This window comes from Rattus norvegicus, chromosome 12 (genome assembly GCF_021556685.1).
Source record: "Rattus norvegicus strain SHRSP/BbbUtx chromosome 12, alternate assembly SHRSP_T2T, whole genome shotgun sequence".
In the NCBI taxonomy this organism is placed as follows: domain Eukaryota; kingdom Metazoa; phylum Chordata; class Mammalia; order Rodentia; family Muridae; genus Rattus; species Rattus norvegicus.
In genome coordinates, this window is record NC_141545.1 from 16,110,131 (window position 1) to 16,126,144 (window position 16,014).

General features: G+C 50.4%; 1 protein-coding gene across 3 annotated transcripts; it reads right to left on the reverse strand.

The window, feature by feature from the left end:
* Positions 1 to 206: 206 nt before the first annotated feature.
* Cpsf4 (cleavage and polyadenylation specific factor 4) lies at positions 207 to 16,009 on the reverse strand. Of its 3 annotated transcripts, none has more exon segments than NM_001012351.3 (8): positions 207 to 1,121; positions 3,982 to 4,074; positions 5,586 to 5,658; positions 6,756 to 6,849; positions 7,366 to 7,461; positions 9,612 to 9,764; positions 12,194 to 12,244; positions 15,771 to 16,009. In NM_001012351.3, coding segments are annotated over 8 exon segments (732 nt in total). In that variant the 5' UTR covers positions 15,874 to 16,009; the 3' UTR covers positions 207 to 1,052.
* Positions 16,010 to 16,014: the final 5 nt, after the last annotated feature.

A 16,014-nucleotide genomic window follows, 5' to 3' on the forward strand; every position in this document is an offset into this window, starting at 1 on the left:
AGTGGAGAATGCTCTCTGCATGGAGTCTATATGAATAGGGGTTAGAGCCAGGCCTGGCTCTGATCTGGTTTGATGACTAGGTATTATCAAACCTAACGTGAGACAGGACCCAAAGGCCCTTCCTAGCAGCAGTCACTTCTCTTTGTGAGATCTGTGTCTGCCAAAAGGGACAGTTCCCCTGGAGTCTCGTAAGTAAGGAAAGAGGCTTAAAAACAAGCTTTTTAATCAAAGTATTCTCATAACTGAACTTGGATAGGCCCACTTGCCCAGCAGGTTGCAGGTGATGGGTTCACATTTTCTAGGCTCAAGGATGGGCGGCCTCTGCATGCCACAGGTGTCTGAGTGGCAGCATGGAGCTTGCTGGGCAGGAGGTAGGCGCAGATCAACTGGGTCAGCTATTTAAAGGTGGTCTCCAGCACTGGCCAAAGGGGCACTTGAATGAAGCACTGTCACATAGGTGCCCCACAAGCAAGCCCAGAAAAGCAGCTCAGCCTGGGGAGCCTGGCGCCTCTCCCACAGTGAGGGCCAGGCCAGGCAGAGGGTGCTCCACGTTTGTCAGGAAGGGCTCCCTTGTTCAAATCACATTCATAGGCACAGCTTCAGACGTCAGCAGGACATGGAGAAAGCAGGCTGACCCGGCCACAGCCCCACATGACCCACCCATCCTCTTTAGGTGCTGGTGTTTCAATGAGGCCCTGAGGGGAATGGCCAGCTGTCTTCCACCCAGGACCACGCATAGGCCTCCCAGCTTCTCTCTCCCCAACAGGGCACTGTGCAGGAAGTCCAGAAAAATAACTCATAAAATAAAAAACGAGGCACTGATGTCCAGGCAAACTCTGGCTCAGGGGACCCACCTGAAGCACATGGTCCTTCTTTTAAAAAATTATAGCAAAACCAAAGGACAGACATGGCCCTCGGAGTGAGCCCTGACAGGTATGCCTGCAGCTCCAGCCGGAGTCCTGCCAGTCCTACATTCAGCAGCTAAGTGCATGCTCCCAACAGCGGGCCCTCAGGCTGCTCCACAGTGATGCCAGCTGCTGCTGTTGCTGCTGTCACTGTCCACTGAGAAAGGCCAAGTGCCCTTTGGTGCATCTGTTGGCGTAGTGTCCTTTTTCACCACACTGGGAACAGGAGGGGAGGGAATAGAAAAAAGCATGAGCGTTTATGTTAACTAAAGCAGTGCCCACCAAATAGCAGCCTGTGAGGAAGCTGGGAAGAGGCCAGGAGGCTGACACGGAACAGCTCCCCAGCCCCACCACACCTGCACTGGGCCCAGGCCTGCCCAACAGGGGCTTTCATAGCACCAAAGAGCTCCCCCACCTGCCCCTCCACAGGGCAGGACAATCACCTTACCTCTGAGCCAATGTCTGGGGTTCCTAGAGAAGACAGGAGGGACCAACCGGACAGAAGCCACCAGGCTCCTGCCCCAATTCAGGGAGCTATTGCTGAGGACACAGAGGGTAAGCTCTGCCTGAAGCCTCCCTCCTGGATCTTGCATACATTTCAAAGCTATCTGAGGGCAGGCTTTGATCACAGGGCCAGAGCAATCTGATAATCTTTCAACCTGGAGTGGTGGGGCTGGCAGTGTCACCTGACAGCTATCACTGATCTTAACTTGGCCCTTTCTGTAGTGCTTGCCTGAATAGCCTTGGTCTAGCAAATGGACAGGAGATTGCAAGGGGCCACAACTCAACACAAACTTTCTATCAGGTTCCCATGCCCGTGTCAACTCCATCCTGGCTTCCATAGTGGTATTCTGTCAGCATCCAGTGTGTGCTCTTGGGGGCTGGCTGGCTGGCTGGCTGGCTGGCTGGCCCACTTGCGAGAGCTTTCTCTCTCCCTCCCACACGCCCCCCCCCCCTCCCCCCCCCGCGCCCCAGACAGTAGCTGGCCTTGAACTCAGAGATCTAACTATGTGTGGATGAGTGGTCTAGACAGCAGCCAGGGAGCCCTTGGGCTGTGTGACGACCAGAAGGAACCAGGAAGCCCTGCTGCTAGGACTGGGCACATACATCTGTTAGGGTCTCAAATCTGAGCGGCTGTGTCATAAGAACACTGCTGCATAATGCTAGATGGGAGCAAGATGGCAGCTAGGCTGCATTAGAATGCCATCTGTGAAAAATTACCAGGAAAGCTCTGCCTCCCAAGCTCCACACATGAACACACCCATTCTTTTACTTTGAGTTTCCTTTAAGCAGTTGCCTTCCCTTCCCCTAGGGATGTAAACTCCGCCATACAGCAATGCCTGGTTGTGTGGCTCTACCCTAGGCCATGCCTTACAATGTACACAAGCATCTTACAGCTCAAACCACTAGCACACAGCAGTGCCCGTGGTTATCAGACAAGACTGTTCCCATTAGTACTGCTGTTAAGAACAGAACCATACACAGTCTTAGCCGCTGTCGTGAAATAAGCTGTGGTTATGTAGCCACTGAGAAAGGGCAGGCTTCCCTGCACGGTTGTAGAGATTCATCAGTAAGCAGAAAGCAAGGCTGCGTACCTCCAGCAAGGCTCAGTCGCGGAAAGAAAGAGGGTGTGAGTTAGGCTCGCTCCAGGAGTCCACGTGCATGCTTGTGTAGCTAGTTCCCTCTAGGGTTTTCTCTGTGTATGTGCGTGTACATATGAGTGTGTGTACATGTGAGTGTGTGTACATGTGTGTGCATGCTTATGTGTGTACACGTGAGTGTGTGCATGTGAGTGTGCATGCTTATGTGTGTACATGTGAGTGTGAGCATGCTTGTGTGTACATGTGTGTGTGCATGCTTATGTGTGTACATGTGTGTGCATGCTTATGTATACATGTGAGTTTGTGTGCATGCTTATGTGTGTGCATGTGAGTGTGTGCATGTGAGTGTGTGTGCATGTGAGTGTGAGCATGCTTATGTGTGTACATGTGAGTGTGAGCATGCTTATGTGTGTACATGTGAGTGTGAGCATGCTTATGTGTGTACATGTGTGTGCATGCTTATGTATACATGTGAGTTTGTGTGCATGCTTATGTGTGTGCATGTGAGTGTGTGTGCATGTGAGTGTGTGCATGCTTATGTATACATGTGAGTGTGTGCATGCTTATGTGTGTGTACATGTGAGTGTGTGTGCATGCTTATGTATGTGTGCATGTGAGTATGTGTGCATGCTTATTTGATTGTCCATGCAGGGGGCACCAAAGTGATATAGTCTCCCTTTTCTCTACTGAGGCAGGGTCTCAAATGAACCTACAACTCACTGATTGGCTTACTTAGCTCCAGGGATCTTGTCTCTTAATGATCTGGGCCACGCCCACCTAGCCTTTATGTAGGTGCTAGGGATCCAAACCAGTCTTCAGGACTGCACAGCAATCGCCTGACCCTTGGAGCTGCCTGTGTCTCAAGCCCTCCTAGTCTAGTTCTATGGATGTCACTGCTGGTTTGCCATGTAGGACATTTCCCAACACGTGATTTCTGTGATTTTTAATCACAAGTTCATCCCTCCCTCAGAGTATGAGGGGCCTGCTCCTGTCGGATGGCAGTGCTACACCCTCAAGCTTTAAACTTTTCAGCTCTCATCAAAGATGCAAATGTAAGCCCAAACTCATGTAAGGAGTACCCAGCAACCACAAATTCTCACGAGATTCACCGAGAGCCTTCTTGTACAGGCTAGGATGTGTTCCTAACCCAGTTCCTATGGCCATGGACCCAAAGACTTGTCCTGTTCCTTTGGGATGTGCACATGGCTGTTTTGAGCGTCACTCTACCCTTTTTGAAAACTCGCTTCACAGCACAGTGCTCACTGAATAGCATGTGCGCACTTTCCTCCACGCTGTCTGGGCAGTGTAGGAAGCAGGATGGCGACTAGCCCACCACCGTGGCCTACCTTTACTCTCCTAATCAGCAATAAAAAAAGCATTCTTCCTGTCCAAAAACAACATCTGTGGAGTGAGGGGATGACCACCGACTGAAGACCCTGCCCTGTCCCCCACCCCACCCCACCCCTGGGACTCACCTTGTAGCAAGTGACTTGCTCCAGCGGCCGGGGTCCCCGGTTGCCTGCACTGCTGTTTTGACTCTGCATGACCCCAATGACCTGCGGGGCTCTCTGCTGATTGGGAGAAGAGTTCTGACTCGTTAACTGGATCAAGGAGGACGACCTTTGTAATGGCGGATTGTTACTTTGCTGGAAAGAGTTACACAACACGGTTTTACTGCGGAAAACACGTGCACGCGGACTACCAATGGGGACAGGAAAAAAAAGAGGACGGGACCTCTCCTGCATAATCAGCAGGAAGAGGGCTTCCGCAATGGCCTGCCCCAGGAAAGTGGGCCGAAAAGAAAGTTCTGGTAATGATGACAGGAGCTGCTGTCCGAAAAACACCATGCAGACACACAAAAACGAGAACTAAAAGTAGAAAAGAAAACATGGAGAGACAAGAGGAAGTCTCTGGGCAGTGGGGTGAGGGCATGAGCAGGCCTTACTTTTGTTTCTGAGGTTCTAGCTTCAGGTCAGGATGAACGCTTGGTTCAGCCAGTTGTTTAGCAGCCTACACGGCGAGCAACAGTCACAGAAAAACAGTTGGAGCCTGACATGCTGGCCTGCAGTCTAGGGGCTGAGAGGGCCCTCCTCTAGGAGTCACATGGAAAGGGGAGTGTGGTTCTTAGGTAGGGATTCCAGAACAAGTCCACCTCCAACTACATGGGATCTTGGCTCTGACCCAATGCAATATCAGGTAAGAGCTAGGAACCCTGAGGCTGTCAGCTGCACCTATGCCAGGACGGTCTGGCTTTCTACAGGAGGTCTGATTTGCTTGGTGCCACCTGAAGGTAGGGATATGTGCAAGCCCTTCAGGGTCCGGCACTGGGAAGGACTAAAAGGGGACGTGGCACCGGACTTAAAAGCCAGTCAGGCAAAGTGAGGTTTCAGGAGGACAGTTAGCTTATGCAGAGGCCTGCTGGAGGCCCCACTTGCCATGCAGGCCAGACCTTCCTCGGGCCCAATGCACCACTCCCATCTGTTAGCCCAGGGTGGCCAGAACTACTGTACATCCATCCCCATGTACATCCATCATCCATGGCATTTTCCTTTTTTTGTGCTTAGGGACACACAGTGACTCAACTGTGGGTCTGGATAGTCCTTTATTCCTGTTTGTGACAGGATCGTCCCCACAGGAGCCATGCTGGCACTTGCCAGAAATCTGCTCCTATGTCTGCCACTGCTTGGCAGTGTACCCTCAGGTAAATCCCTCCCTCTGGGAGGACAAGCTTCTCCCTTGTAAAGGGAAGGTTCTGACTCAGAAGCAAGAGCAGCCAATGCTGGCCCAGTCCCCCTGCTCTTGTTCCCAGCTCCCAAGGCAGACACCACTGAGCCACAACTGCACAACCCCACATTTACATGGACCCATCTCCCACCCACTCTGGGGCTCACAACCCTTGATCTCTAAACAAGAAACTGCTTTGTCCTGATTTTTCTGTTGGAATAAGAGGGCACATCCCTCTCTCCTGCCTCCCCCTTTGCCCTCCTCACTAGTGGGGTCTATAGTAGACCTCACACAGAGTTGGTAATAAGACCATCTTGGCAGGCCGGTGTGGCCAAGGAGCAGCAGGGTACGATACCTTTGTTGGAGGCTGTGTCTGCTGTGGTAGTGGGGGTTGTTCAGTGGTTCCCATGGGCAGTTCAAATCGAGGGCTGGCCAGAAAAGAAGACACGAGGAGTTAGGGCCAGGTAATGTTTGGAAAAAGCACACTTAACCTGCGCAAAACAAAAGCAATTCAAACTTTGGGACACAGGGCAGGACTAGCACAAAAAAACTGATGGTGGAGCCTTTGGGCAAGAGCTGTTCTAAAAGAAGGCACGGCTGTCCTGGTCCTTGTCCTGTGCAGGAGGGGACATGTACAGAAGCCCATGTAGCCCAGAAGAGCATGGAAACCTCTACATGATGTACAGAAGCACTCAGTTCAAGCAGGTATCGTGGACCTGAGAGATACAAGTTCCTCAGGGCTTTCATCTAGGAGCAGGTGGCTACCTGCCTTAGTAAGGCAGGGACCACAAGACAAACCAGACAAACTTTACAACTTCTGCAAGTTGAGTAATATGGCCAAAGCACCAGCAGAAAGGCTCTCTACAGTCCCTACGTCACTTCAGACAGAAGCCCAGTACCACAACTGCCACGTGACACATGTGTCCTAGACCCTCACGGTCAATGTTATGGACCTAGAAGAAGGATGCCAATCCTGTGGGATGAGAAGAACCCACCTTCAGAGGTCCGAATGACTTTACACTTGACCAGGCACCATCAGCCACCAACAGCAATGACTGATCCCTGAACCTAGGAGTCTGTATGTGGGAAATGCTCATTCTCTCTCCCACCTGCCTTCTGTCCATGTACTTCTGTATATGGAACACCAAGCTCAGGACCAACAGGGGTGACTCCCTAATTCCCTAAGCGGCTTACAAGGTACTGTATGAGAGCTGTTCTAGTACACAGGGCCCATAGCATCTACCAGTGACTCTGTGGATTCCCCAGGGGTCACAGCTCACAGAAGGCTAAATGCTGGGCTGCCTTTGGGCTCTTGAAGCACAATCAGCAGCAGCAGCAGACACAGCAGTAGCTCGTCCCCACCTCCCAGTTCTACTCAGACCATAGGGAGGATGCCACCTAGACTCAAGCCCAGACCATAGGGCGTTCTACCCAGACCATAGGGAGGATGCCACCTAGACTCAAGCCCAGCTGCACCTAGGAACCACTCAGAGGGCAGCAGCAGGGTTGTTACCAGGATACTCACTGCATGAATTTACATGATGGTCCCTCAGGGCAGAATCCAACAAGGTAGTTCACACAAATGACTCTCCGGGTGTGCCGATGCCTGCAAAGGGGACCTGCAAAGCCCGGCATTCAGGTTGTTCAGACGGCCTTTCAGTGAGGCAATGCCTAAGTGTCTGTCCCATTACAGTCAGAGCCTTGTTGAGGCTGCTGGAGGTACAGAGCCACAGTGTGGCTTCAAATGCTGGCTTCATGTCTTATTCATAGGGGACAGTGTGCTGCACTCTCCACACTGAACTCATCCAAACTGTAAGTGGGAACTCCTCACCACGGCCTTCCTGGGAGGTTTAGGGTAATGAGGGTAGGAAAAACCCCACAGCGGGGATGGCAGCGCCCACCTGTAATCACAGTGCTTAGGAGACTAACAGAAGAGCACTGAGTTTAAAGCCAGCTTGGGCTATACAATGAGACCCTGTCATAAGGAAAACAATAGATCAAAAACCTCACTGGTCACAGTGGGTCAGGTTTTGCTGAGCCAGGAAGAGCAGGGGAAACTGTCCCTAAGAGGATCTAGCTTTGGAGAGGATCTAGCCTTGGGATCGGTGAGCCCGAGGAGGCCTGCTGTCACCTACCATGCTTACAGAAGCCACGGTCATACCAAGGGCAGTCCTTTATCTTGGATTCAGGGTCGATGTGCAGGAAGGGGCACTCCTTGTTGCTGCACTCCCCTGCAAGAAATGTGTACATATGGCCTCATGGAACTGTGCTGGGACTGTCTCCCAAAACAAAGGCATCAGGTGGTTCTAGTGTCCAGGACCGGCTTGCTCATGGAATAGCCAAGGGCAAAGTCTGTGGGGCTGAAAAGTCCAGCCTTCACACACATCACTGCCCCTGGAAGGTTACTAGTACAGCTTGGCCTGGGACATCCCAAGGTAGTGCGAGACTAGATATTTTAAGTGCATCTATTGGGACCAGGAAATCACTATTCTGCCAACTCTTTACACCTATGAGCACAGAGAACGTCTGAACAACTCTAATGTTTAGGAGAAACATTGGGGACTATTGGGGAGATCAAAGCTGGGTCTCTGTTGTGGCAAGGATAAGCCTTGCTATGACAATGTGTTGACCAGCACCTGTCAGGACATCAGGCTGGCTGGACCCCTAACATGAGGATGCACCTCCAGGCTGCCCTCTGCAATCAAAGCTAACACATTCTACATACAGTGCAGAGGAATGCCCAGCCCTCTTGCTTAAAGACCCCGTGATCCTCAGCTAGCCAAAATGGCTTCCTGCTGCCCAAGAGGAATCCTCAGCCTCTACTGGACCCTTCTTAGCCTCCAGCTTAGGACTTCCCTCAGGGACTTTCCCAGAATACTCTGCTCAAGCCAATTCTGAGGTGTGTGTCATTACTTCTACTCATTTCCTTCACACTATTTTCCATAACCAACTCCCTGTTATCTCCCTAGTTTTACCAAATGCCTGAGTCTGGGCCACTACAGCAAGACTCTAGCAGGCAAGGAAAGGTCTACCCTTTTAAGACCTAGAGGGTTCCCCACACAAGTGTGTGCCCATCTGTCAGCAGCTGCAGCAGCTACACAAGGCAGACTACTCTTCACGGTCAGGCAAGTGAAGGGCCCATCAGAGACCTGGGAGCATGCTTGGACTGTGGCTACTAGTATAAGAGGGACACCCCCCCCCCCCATGACAGCTTGCGGAGGGTGGCCTGTCCATGCTGCTATGTGACAAGGTGGGAGATGGTAATGGTATGGGTGTGGCAGATGGGACAAACTTAGAAGGAAGCCTGCATCCCATTTCTGTCTGTGTATTTTGACCCCCTCAGCTTATATGCTTCAAAACAAAACAAAAAACAAGCAAGGTTAATACCAATAATAAATACACATCTCAAAGAAAAGGAGGGAGGGAGGGAGGGAAGGAAGGAGGGAAGGAGGGAGAGAGGGAAAGAGGGAGGGATGAAAGAGAGACAGAGAGAGGGGGGGGAGAAAAGGGAGGAAGGGAAGGAGGGAAAGAAGGAAGGAAGGAGGGGGGGAGGGGAGGGGAAGGGAGGGGAGAGGAGGAGTCAGCACCCAAAGCCAAGCACTTGGGGGACTCAGTGAGGCCGGAGGGTCATTGACTACTCAAGACCACTCAGATCTACACTGTCAATTACAGACCAATGTAGGGTACGATGCCAAGACCCAGATTAAAAAACACCAAAAACCCGTGATAGTAAAACAACCAACATCTCCTCTAGTAACAGTGCTGTGAAACTCAGCTCTCCACACAGCCTCTGGAAGCCTTCAGACTTCTTTTTGGCATGCACGGGGCCTAGAAACATAGAAGCCCTTGGGCTGACCATCAGAACCTCTTGAGATGCCACTAATGGTAGACCAGAGAAGATCCCTGGGGACTGAGTTCAGTACCTTGCTTCTCTAGTCAGGCCACCCCAAACACGAGGGGCCTCTTGATCTCTAATCATCACTCAAAGCAGTCTTAATTTCACGGGAAGTGTAGGTTCACTTCTATCAGAAGACAGTCAGCCCTAGACTTGCTATTCTGAGCACTGCTGGGATAGCCATGCTATTGTCTAAAATCACACTCCCAGAGAGGTGGCAGAAACTCAGGCCAGGAGATGTGGATTTCAGGGGTAAGGCTGCCATGAGGAGCGAGTTTCCAGCCAGCTTCCATGCTTGCTCACTGGGATTGTTCACTCAACATCCCAAAGTGCTCCAAACTGTAAAGTGCCACAGGGACTTACATGAAGTTCTTACAGAGAGCAATGACGCCCTTACCAGCTCGGGATGCCAGGTTCTGCCCAAGCATTGCAACGATGGCAGAAACAGAGAGCAGCCAAAGCCTCCCAGGACTCCACCCGACTTACCGAACTTGGAGTAAAAGTAGCACTCTGGCATCTTGGTCATGTCGTATTCGTGCAAGAACTCACACTGGTCCCCTTTCTTGCACAGTCCTCTCAGCCAGTGTTTGCACACAACTGTCTTCTCGCCACTAATGTGGCGGAATGGGCACATGCCCCCTGCCGGAAGAGTGAAGAGAGCTAGATACAGGCTCAGGTGGAAATGGGCCTAGGGAAGCTGGAGAGCGGTCACCCACACTTCTCTGACCCGCCCAGAAGCAGCAGAGTTGTCTCTGGAGGAGGAACGCAGATCAGTACAACGCCAGCAGAGAATGTCTTGCCTATTTGTGTACCACGTGTGCCTACGGTGTCTGCAGAGCCCCCGAAGCCACAGTTACAGATGCTTGTGAATTGCTATGTAGGTGCTGGGAATTGAACTCGGGTCTTCTGGAAGAGCAGCTCTTAACCACTGAGTCATCTCTCGAGCCCTACTTCAAATAGATAGCCATGTATTTGAGTTTAAAGTGTTTTGAAAAAATACAACTAGAACTGCCAAGTATGGCGACATACACTTTTAATCCCAGCAGTCCAGAGACAAAGCCGGTGGATCTCCGTGAGTTTAAAGCCACTGTGGTCTATACAGTGAGTTCCAGGGCACAGGGCTACAGAGCCATGCCTTGTCTCAAAACAATGGAAATAACAACAAAATACTAGAATACCATGTCATTATTTCACAGACATTGGTATTAAGACAGATATACATGAATAAGCCTCAAGTCAGGGACAGTAGATGAACTGATTCCTAAAACAAACCAAACAGCTCTATTGGTGCTTGGTACTCAAAATAAAACAGTGGAGGAGGCAAAAGAAGCTTATAGGGTAAAGAGGGTCATTAGCAGAGTCCTGAACCCCAGGCTGGCCATGTCCTAGTCAAAGTGCTCTGCGGCCTCAAGATGGCAATCAGCTTTATCACTGAGGAGCTGTGGCAGACAGGGGCAGGAGCAGTGTCCTGCAGCAGGGTGTGTCCCACCCAGAGGGGAGAGGGCCACCCTCTGTGAATGGAATGGAACGGAGGGCAGCTGAGAGTGAAGCTGTGACGAAGAAAGAAATGCTCTCCGTCTTCACTGTCCAGGACAGAGCAGCCAGCAGTCTCACGAGTTAGCAGCAGCTGGCTGAGGATCTACTCTTTAAAGTTTAACTCGTCAGCATGTGTGTATGGCTGCCGACTATGGGACAGCTAGAGTGCCATGAATTAAGATTGCCTTTTAGCAATAGCTGGATGACCACATTCCTGGCGGAATTTCAGGAGCCCCATAGTGTGTAGCACATATTATCTGGGAAAATGGGGTTCCCTTGTGGGAGTCTTAGTCTCACTAATAAAAGTTTAGAAGATGGACTAAAAAGAAGCCTGGGACAATTTTATTAAAGTTTGAGGGAAAAAAAACCCAACAGGGCCCAGCCTGCTACTATGTGTGTAGTTACCTAATAGTCAGAGGGCAGAAGAGCTGAGCAAACATGGGAATGAGACCAGGACCCAATGAGGGAATGACGTCCTGACCAGAAACCATGAAGTCAAGGTGCCTGGCCCACCTCCAAGGTCTACTGCTTCACCAAGTAACTGCACTGTGGAGAAGAAACTCAGTGACTAGCCCACCCATCAGAGCGTCCCTTGCTCTGGGTCTGTGCTCCCTATTCAAGCTTCTGACACACGCGGTCCTGCCCACAAATACCTATGAATCAATGGATAGCTAGGCTCACATAGTCTCTGTTGAGGCCCAGTTAGTGTTGGCCAGTCTTTGACTAGGAACAGTGAGCTTGCATACACTGAAAAAAAAAATCTGTCATCAGACACTGGGCATGGCTACATGTAATTCTGGGACCAAGAGAAGTTCCTGAAAGCCTCTATGCCCACCTCTTCATGACAAAGAAAAGTAACAAAAGAAGGCAACCTTTAAACTAGGCAGGCTCAGTCTGTATTTAGGTTTTGGGTATCATAGTCCAAAATCCTTCTAGCTATCTAAGCCACAGCTTCATTTAGGAACATTTATCTACAATACAACTGAAGGTAGGAATATAAGCAGATACCCAGCGGCCTGTGAATCTGCTAGAGGGCAAAGTAGGGGCAGGGTATAGCTGGAGTTTCCAACCCCAATAAGCCCATGTAAAAACTACACAATCCAGTTATTATAATTGTAGGCTATCAGCCTAGACTGGGCAGATCTAACATTATACTCATTTATTCCCCAGCTACGAGACCCCTTGCTATTTATTGTTTCTCTTGGCCGGGTGGTTTGGATCCTCATGGCTTCCTCCTCTTCTTCTTCAGTTCTCTCCTTCCCCTCCTGTCCTCTTCTCCTCTCTCCCTGACCCCACTCTCAAACCTCCAGTCCCATCTTTCCTCCACTGCCTAATCTCAGGCTCTAGCCTTTATTAACTAATTAAAATAAAGAAAAGCTCATATAAAATCACCTAGACACACAGTAGACTGCTCATCAAAAACAACCGCCCTTTAAAGAAACAAAACTAACATCAAAATATAAGTGATGTCAGACAACTCACAACACAGGGCACCTCGAGGGGATGTGAGGAGGACGGCAAGGGTTTCTTACCTTTGCCACAGGCCGCTTTCAAAAAGAATTCACAGACAGCAGCCCCCGACTCTGTAAAGGAAAAGAACCAGTTATCTGCTAAAGCTGGGTACCGATGGAGGAGACCCTTAGGACCTTGAATCCAGGATGAGTGAACTGGCAAACAAACACCACGCCTGGCGTGGTGGCGTAGCCCAGAACTCAAGAGGCAGACACAGGTGGGGCTCTGAGTTCCGGCTGGGGCGACACAGTGAGACCCTGTCTCAAAGCAAAAGATACTTCTTTCAGTGAAACTTGTGAAACGTGACTGTATTGTGGGACTAAACATCTGAGAACCTCCTGGAAGCCAAGAACTTTCAGGACATTTAAGAATGGGTGGAGAGGGCAAGAAGGAACACAAGATCAGAGAAATAATTACCCCCAGCTCAGACCTCCCGAGGGGGCTAATTTACAGGTATATTAGTGTGAGGCAGAGAGAGGGAATGGTTTCACAGGAAATGACAATCACAGTGAGGCCTCTGAGCAGGGAAGATTCCAGGGCAGGCAGGTACCTCGTTAGACATTAGCCTAGTGGAAGAATATAATCAAAGGTTGAGTGGGCCAGCCCTCAATATGCAATGTCTACATGGAATTACAAAGGAGCACAGCCATTCATCCCCAAAGGGCGGCCAACTCTGAGAGGGCAGGAAATCTACAGACACAATGTGGCAGCAGTCAGTGAGTCCAGAAACTCACCAGCCGTGACTGTAGAACAAATCTTAGATTCATAAATAGTTTTCACTGATTCATCAGTGTGCATTTTCAGAAAATGGTAAACTTAAAAAGCAAAAACCAAAGATGGCGGTTTTTTCTGTCTCCCCCCCCCCCCCCCCCATGGGGTTTCTCTGTGTAACAGCCCTGGCTATCCTAGAATTTGCTTTGTAGACCAGCCTGGCCTCAATTTCAGAGTCTGCCTGCCCCTCCCTCCTGAGTGATGGGTTTAAAGGCACGAGCCACCACCAAGTGGCTGAAATGACATTTCTTTTTTTTTCTTTTCTTTTCTTTTTTTGGAGCTGGGGACCGAACCCAGGACTTTGCGCTTGCTAGGCAAGCGCTCTACCACTGAGCTAAATCCCCAACCCCTGAAATGACATTTCTTAAACTCACTCATGTACCTCCTCTCGCTAACTTCCAAGAAATTCAGTGGCTTCACAGAAGCAGGCGGGTTTTGCGAGGCCAGAGTTAAAGTGGAAGAATACAGAGAAGGGCATGATGGTGGACACTGGTGGATCCCAGTACCTGGGAGAAGAAAACCGAGGCAGGAAGATTTCAAGTTCAAGAAAAGCTACAGGGTATATTCTAGGCCAGCTGTGGTTATATAGCCATAAAAATAAGTAAAACAAAGGCTGGTGATGTAGTTCAGTTGGTGGAGTGCTTGACAAGTGTCTTAGTTAGAGTTGTACTTCCTGCAACAAAGCACCACGATCAAAAAGCACATTGTTCATGACCAAAGGAAGTCAGGACGGGAACTCACACAGGGCAGGAACCTGGAGGCGGGAGCTGATGCAGAAGCCATGGAGGGGTGCTGCTTCCCCTGACTCGCTCAACCCAGGGATGGCACCATCCTCAGTGGGCTGGGTCACTAAGTGAGAAAATGCCTTACAGCTGGATCTCATGGAGGCATTTCCTCAAGGGAGGTGCCTCTCTGATGACTCTAGCTTGTGTCAAGTTGACACACAAAACCAGTCTGTACCACACATATTCACAAAGCTATGGGTTCGGTCGCCTGCACTATATACGCTGGAAGTGGAGGTGTAAGTAATTTTGACACTTGGGAAACAGAGAAAAGGAGAAGCAGGAGGTCAAGCATCCTTGGCTACATAAGGAATTCCAGGCCAGCCTGGATGATCTGAAACGGTCTCAAAAGCAGAAAAAAACAAGACAAAGAAACATAATCTAATAGTTGTGATCTTTCTTTCTATTTAGAAGTTAAGTTAAGTCTTGCTTCCTTTTTGAAAGTCAGAAATCCCAGTCACAGGGATTGGGAGGATGGATAAGAACACATCCTCAAGGCAAAATTTACATTTTTCAAAGAGCATCACAAGAGGTTCTGGAGCCTTGCTGGGCTTTGACATACCCAACACACCACGAACAAGAAGTGAGCGCCGAGGGCACCTACCAAGTCTCGAATTGAGCTTGAGAGACATCCATGCTCATCCCTGGCTCTCCAAGGGAGACTCTGGCTACTCTGTGGGTTCTTTCAACTTCTACCCTTCTCCACCCCTCTTCTTCCACCCTTTCAACCCCCTAAAACTAGACAGGAGAGAAAAAAAGGGGTGGAGGAGGAAAGGGGGGGGGGATGCCATTGTTAGACTGATTCCTGCTGATTAGGGGGCATTGAGTTCCTTGGGGCAAGTTTGATCTTTGCTGTCAGAACATCTGATTTCTTGTTTCTCCTCTTGTACATTTAACAGTCCACAACCAACCAACAACCCATACTCTTGGGGTCCTAGCATTTATATGCCCTCTTACAGAGTCCCCAGAATTCCAAATGTCACACAATCACAAAAAACTACCTGCCACTGGCTGCATCACACCCCTGCTAGAGCACAAAGCAAACCAGAGTCAGCAGCCCCAGATCTCACACCTGGAATTAAAATAAACGTATTTCGGGGTTGGGGATTTAGCTCAGTGGTAGAGGGTAGGTAGGTAGCTCAGGGCCTGGGTTCGGTCCCCAGCTCCGAAAAAAAGAAAAAAGAAAAAAATAATAATAAACGTATTTCTATTTCTGTGTTTTGTTTTGTTTTGTTTTTAAAGAAACCAAAATTCTCACTACCTGTGCGCACCTGCCTCCACAGGTCTGTGGATCTGTGGTGTCCAGTGGGAGTTAAAGAGCCACCCTCCACAAATGTTCCATGGTCTCAAGGCAGGACCATCAAATCGAGTAAAAGCCTAGTGCTAAAGAGTAGACATATGTGCAAGGACGACCTGACCAAAGAGCTCAATTATGTCTGAATTGAAGCGGCTCCCCAAAACGTTAGATATACCCCAACCAGATGGGAAAACCATCACGTGAAGGACAGTAAAGGTAACTCGGTCTAAGAGTTCCCCAGGGGCTTGTGTTGGGGCGGGTGACTCGGAGGTAGTGTAGGAAGAAAAATGGACAATTCCAGGACAAGGAAGGATTTCCCAGGAGTTAGACTCAGGCAAGCCTGGAATATGAGGGTCTACTTGGAGTCCTCGACAGTGAGAGACCCTCATACTCTTCTAACGCCTAGGTCTGTCTAAAGTGGAAAGGAGCACTCTAAGAGGTGGAAATGGGGGACATTCTAAGACTTTGCTGAAGTTGGAGCAGGGTGGGAGAAGGGAGTTCCACTTCAGGATAACACGCGTTCACTGAAGAATTACGCGAACAACCGACACAGTCCTGCAGTCCCGAGGATTGCCACGGAGCAGTCCCAGGATCCAAGGAAAGGTCTCCCGAGTTCAAGTGCCGGGAAGTACCAGGACGGAAGCGGAGGAACTAGTGAGGGGCCCAGGGCCCGGGGTCCACGGCTCAGGGCCGGAATAGCCTCTGTTCAGAATCAAGAGTCGCCCACCCGCCGGGCCCCACACTCACTATCCATGCCGGGGAAGGGCAGCGGCTGCGCCCCGAGCTGCTGCTCCACGGCGATTTCCAAGTCGAACTTGATGTGATCCACGCTGGCGATTATTTCCTGCATGGCGGCGGCGGCGGCCTCGGGCCCAGCTCCCCCTCAGGTCTCTCAGCCACTCTCCGCGCTTCACACTACCTCTCCCTGTCCCCTTCTCGCTTGCCGCCGCCGCCGCCGCCGCCGCCGCCTCCCCGCGAGGAATGCCGGGAG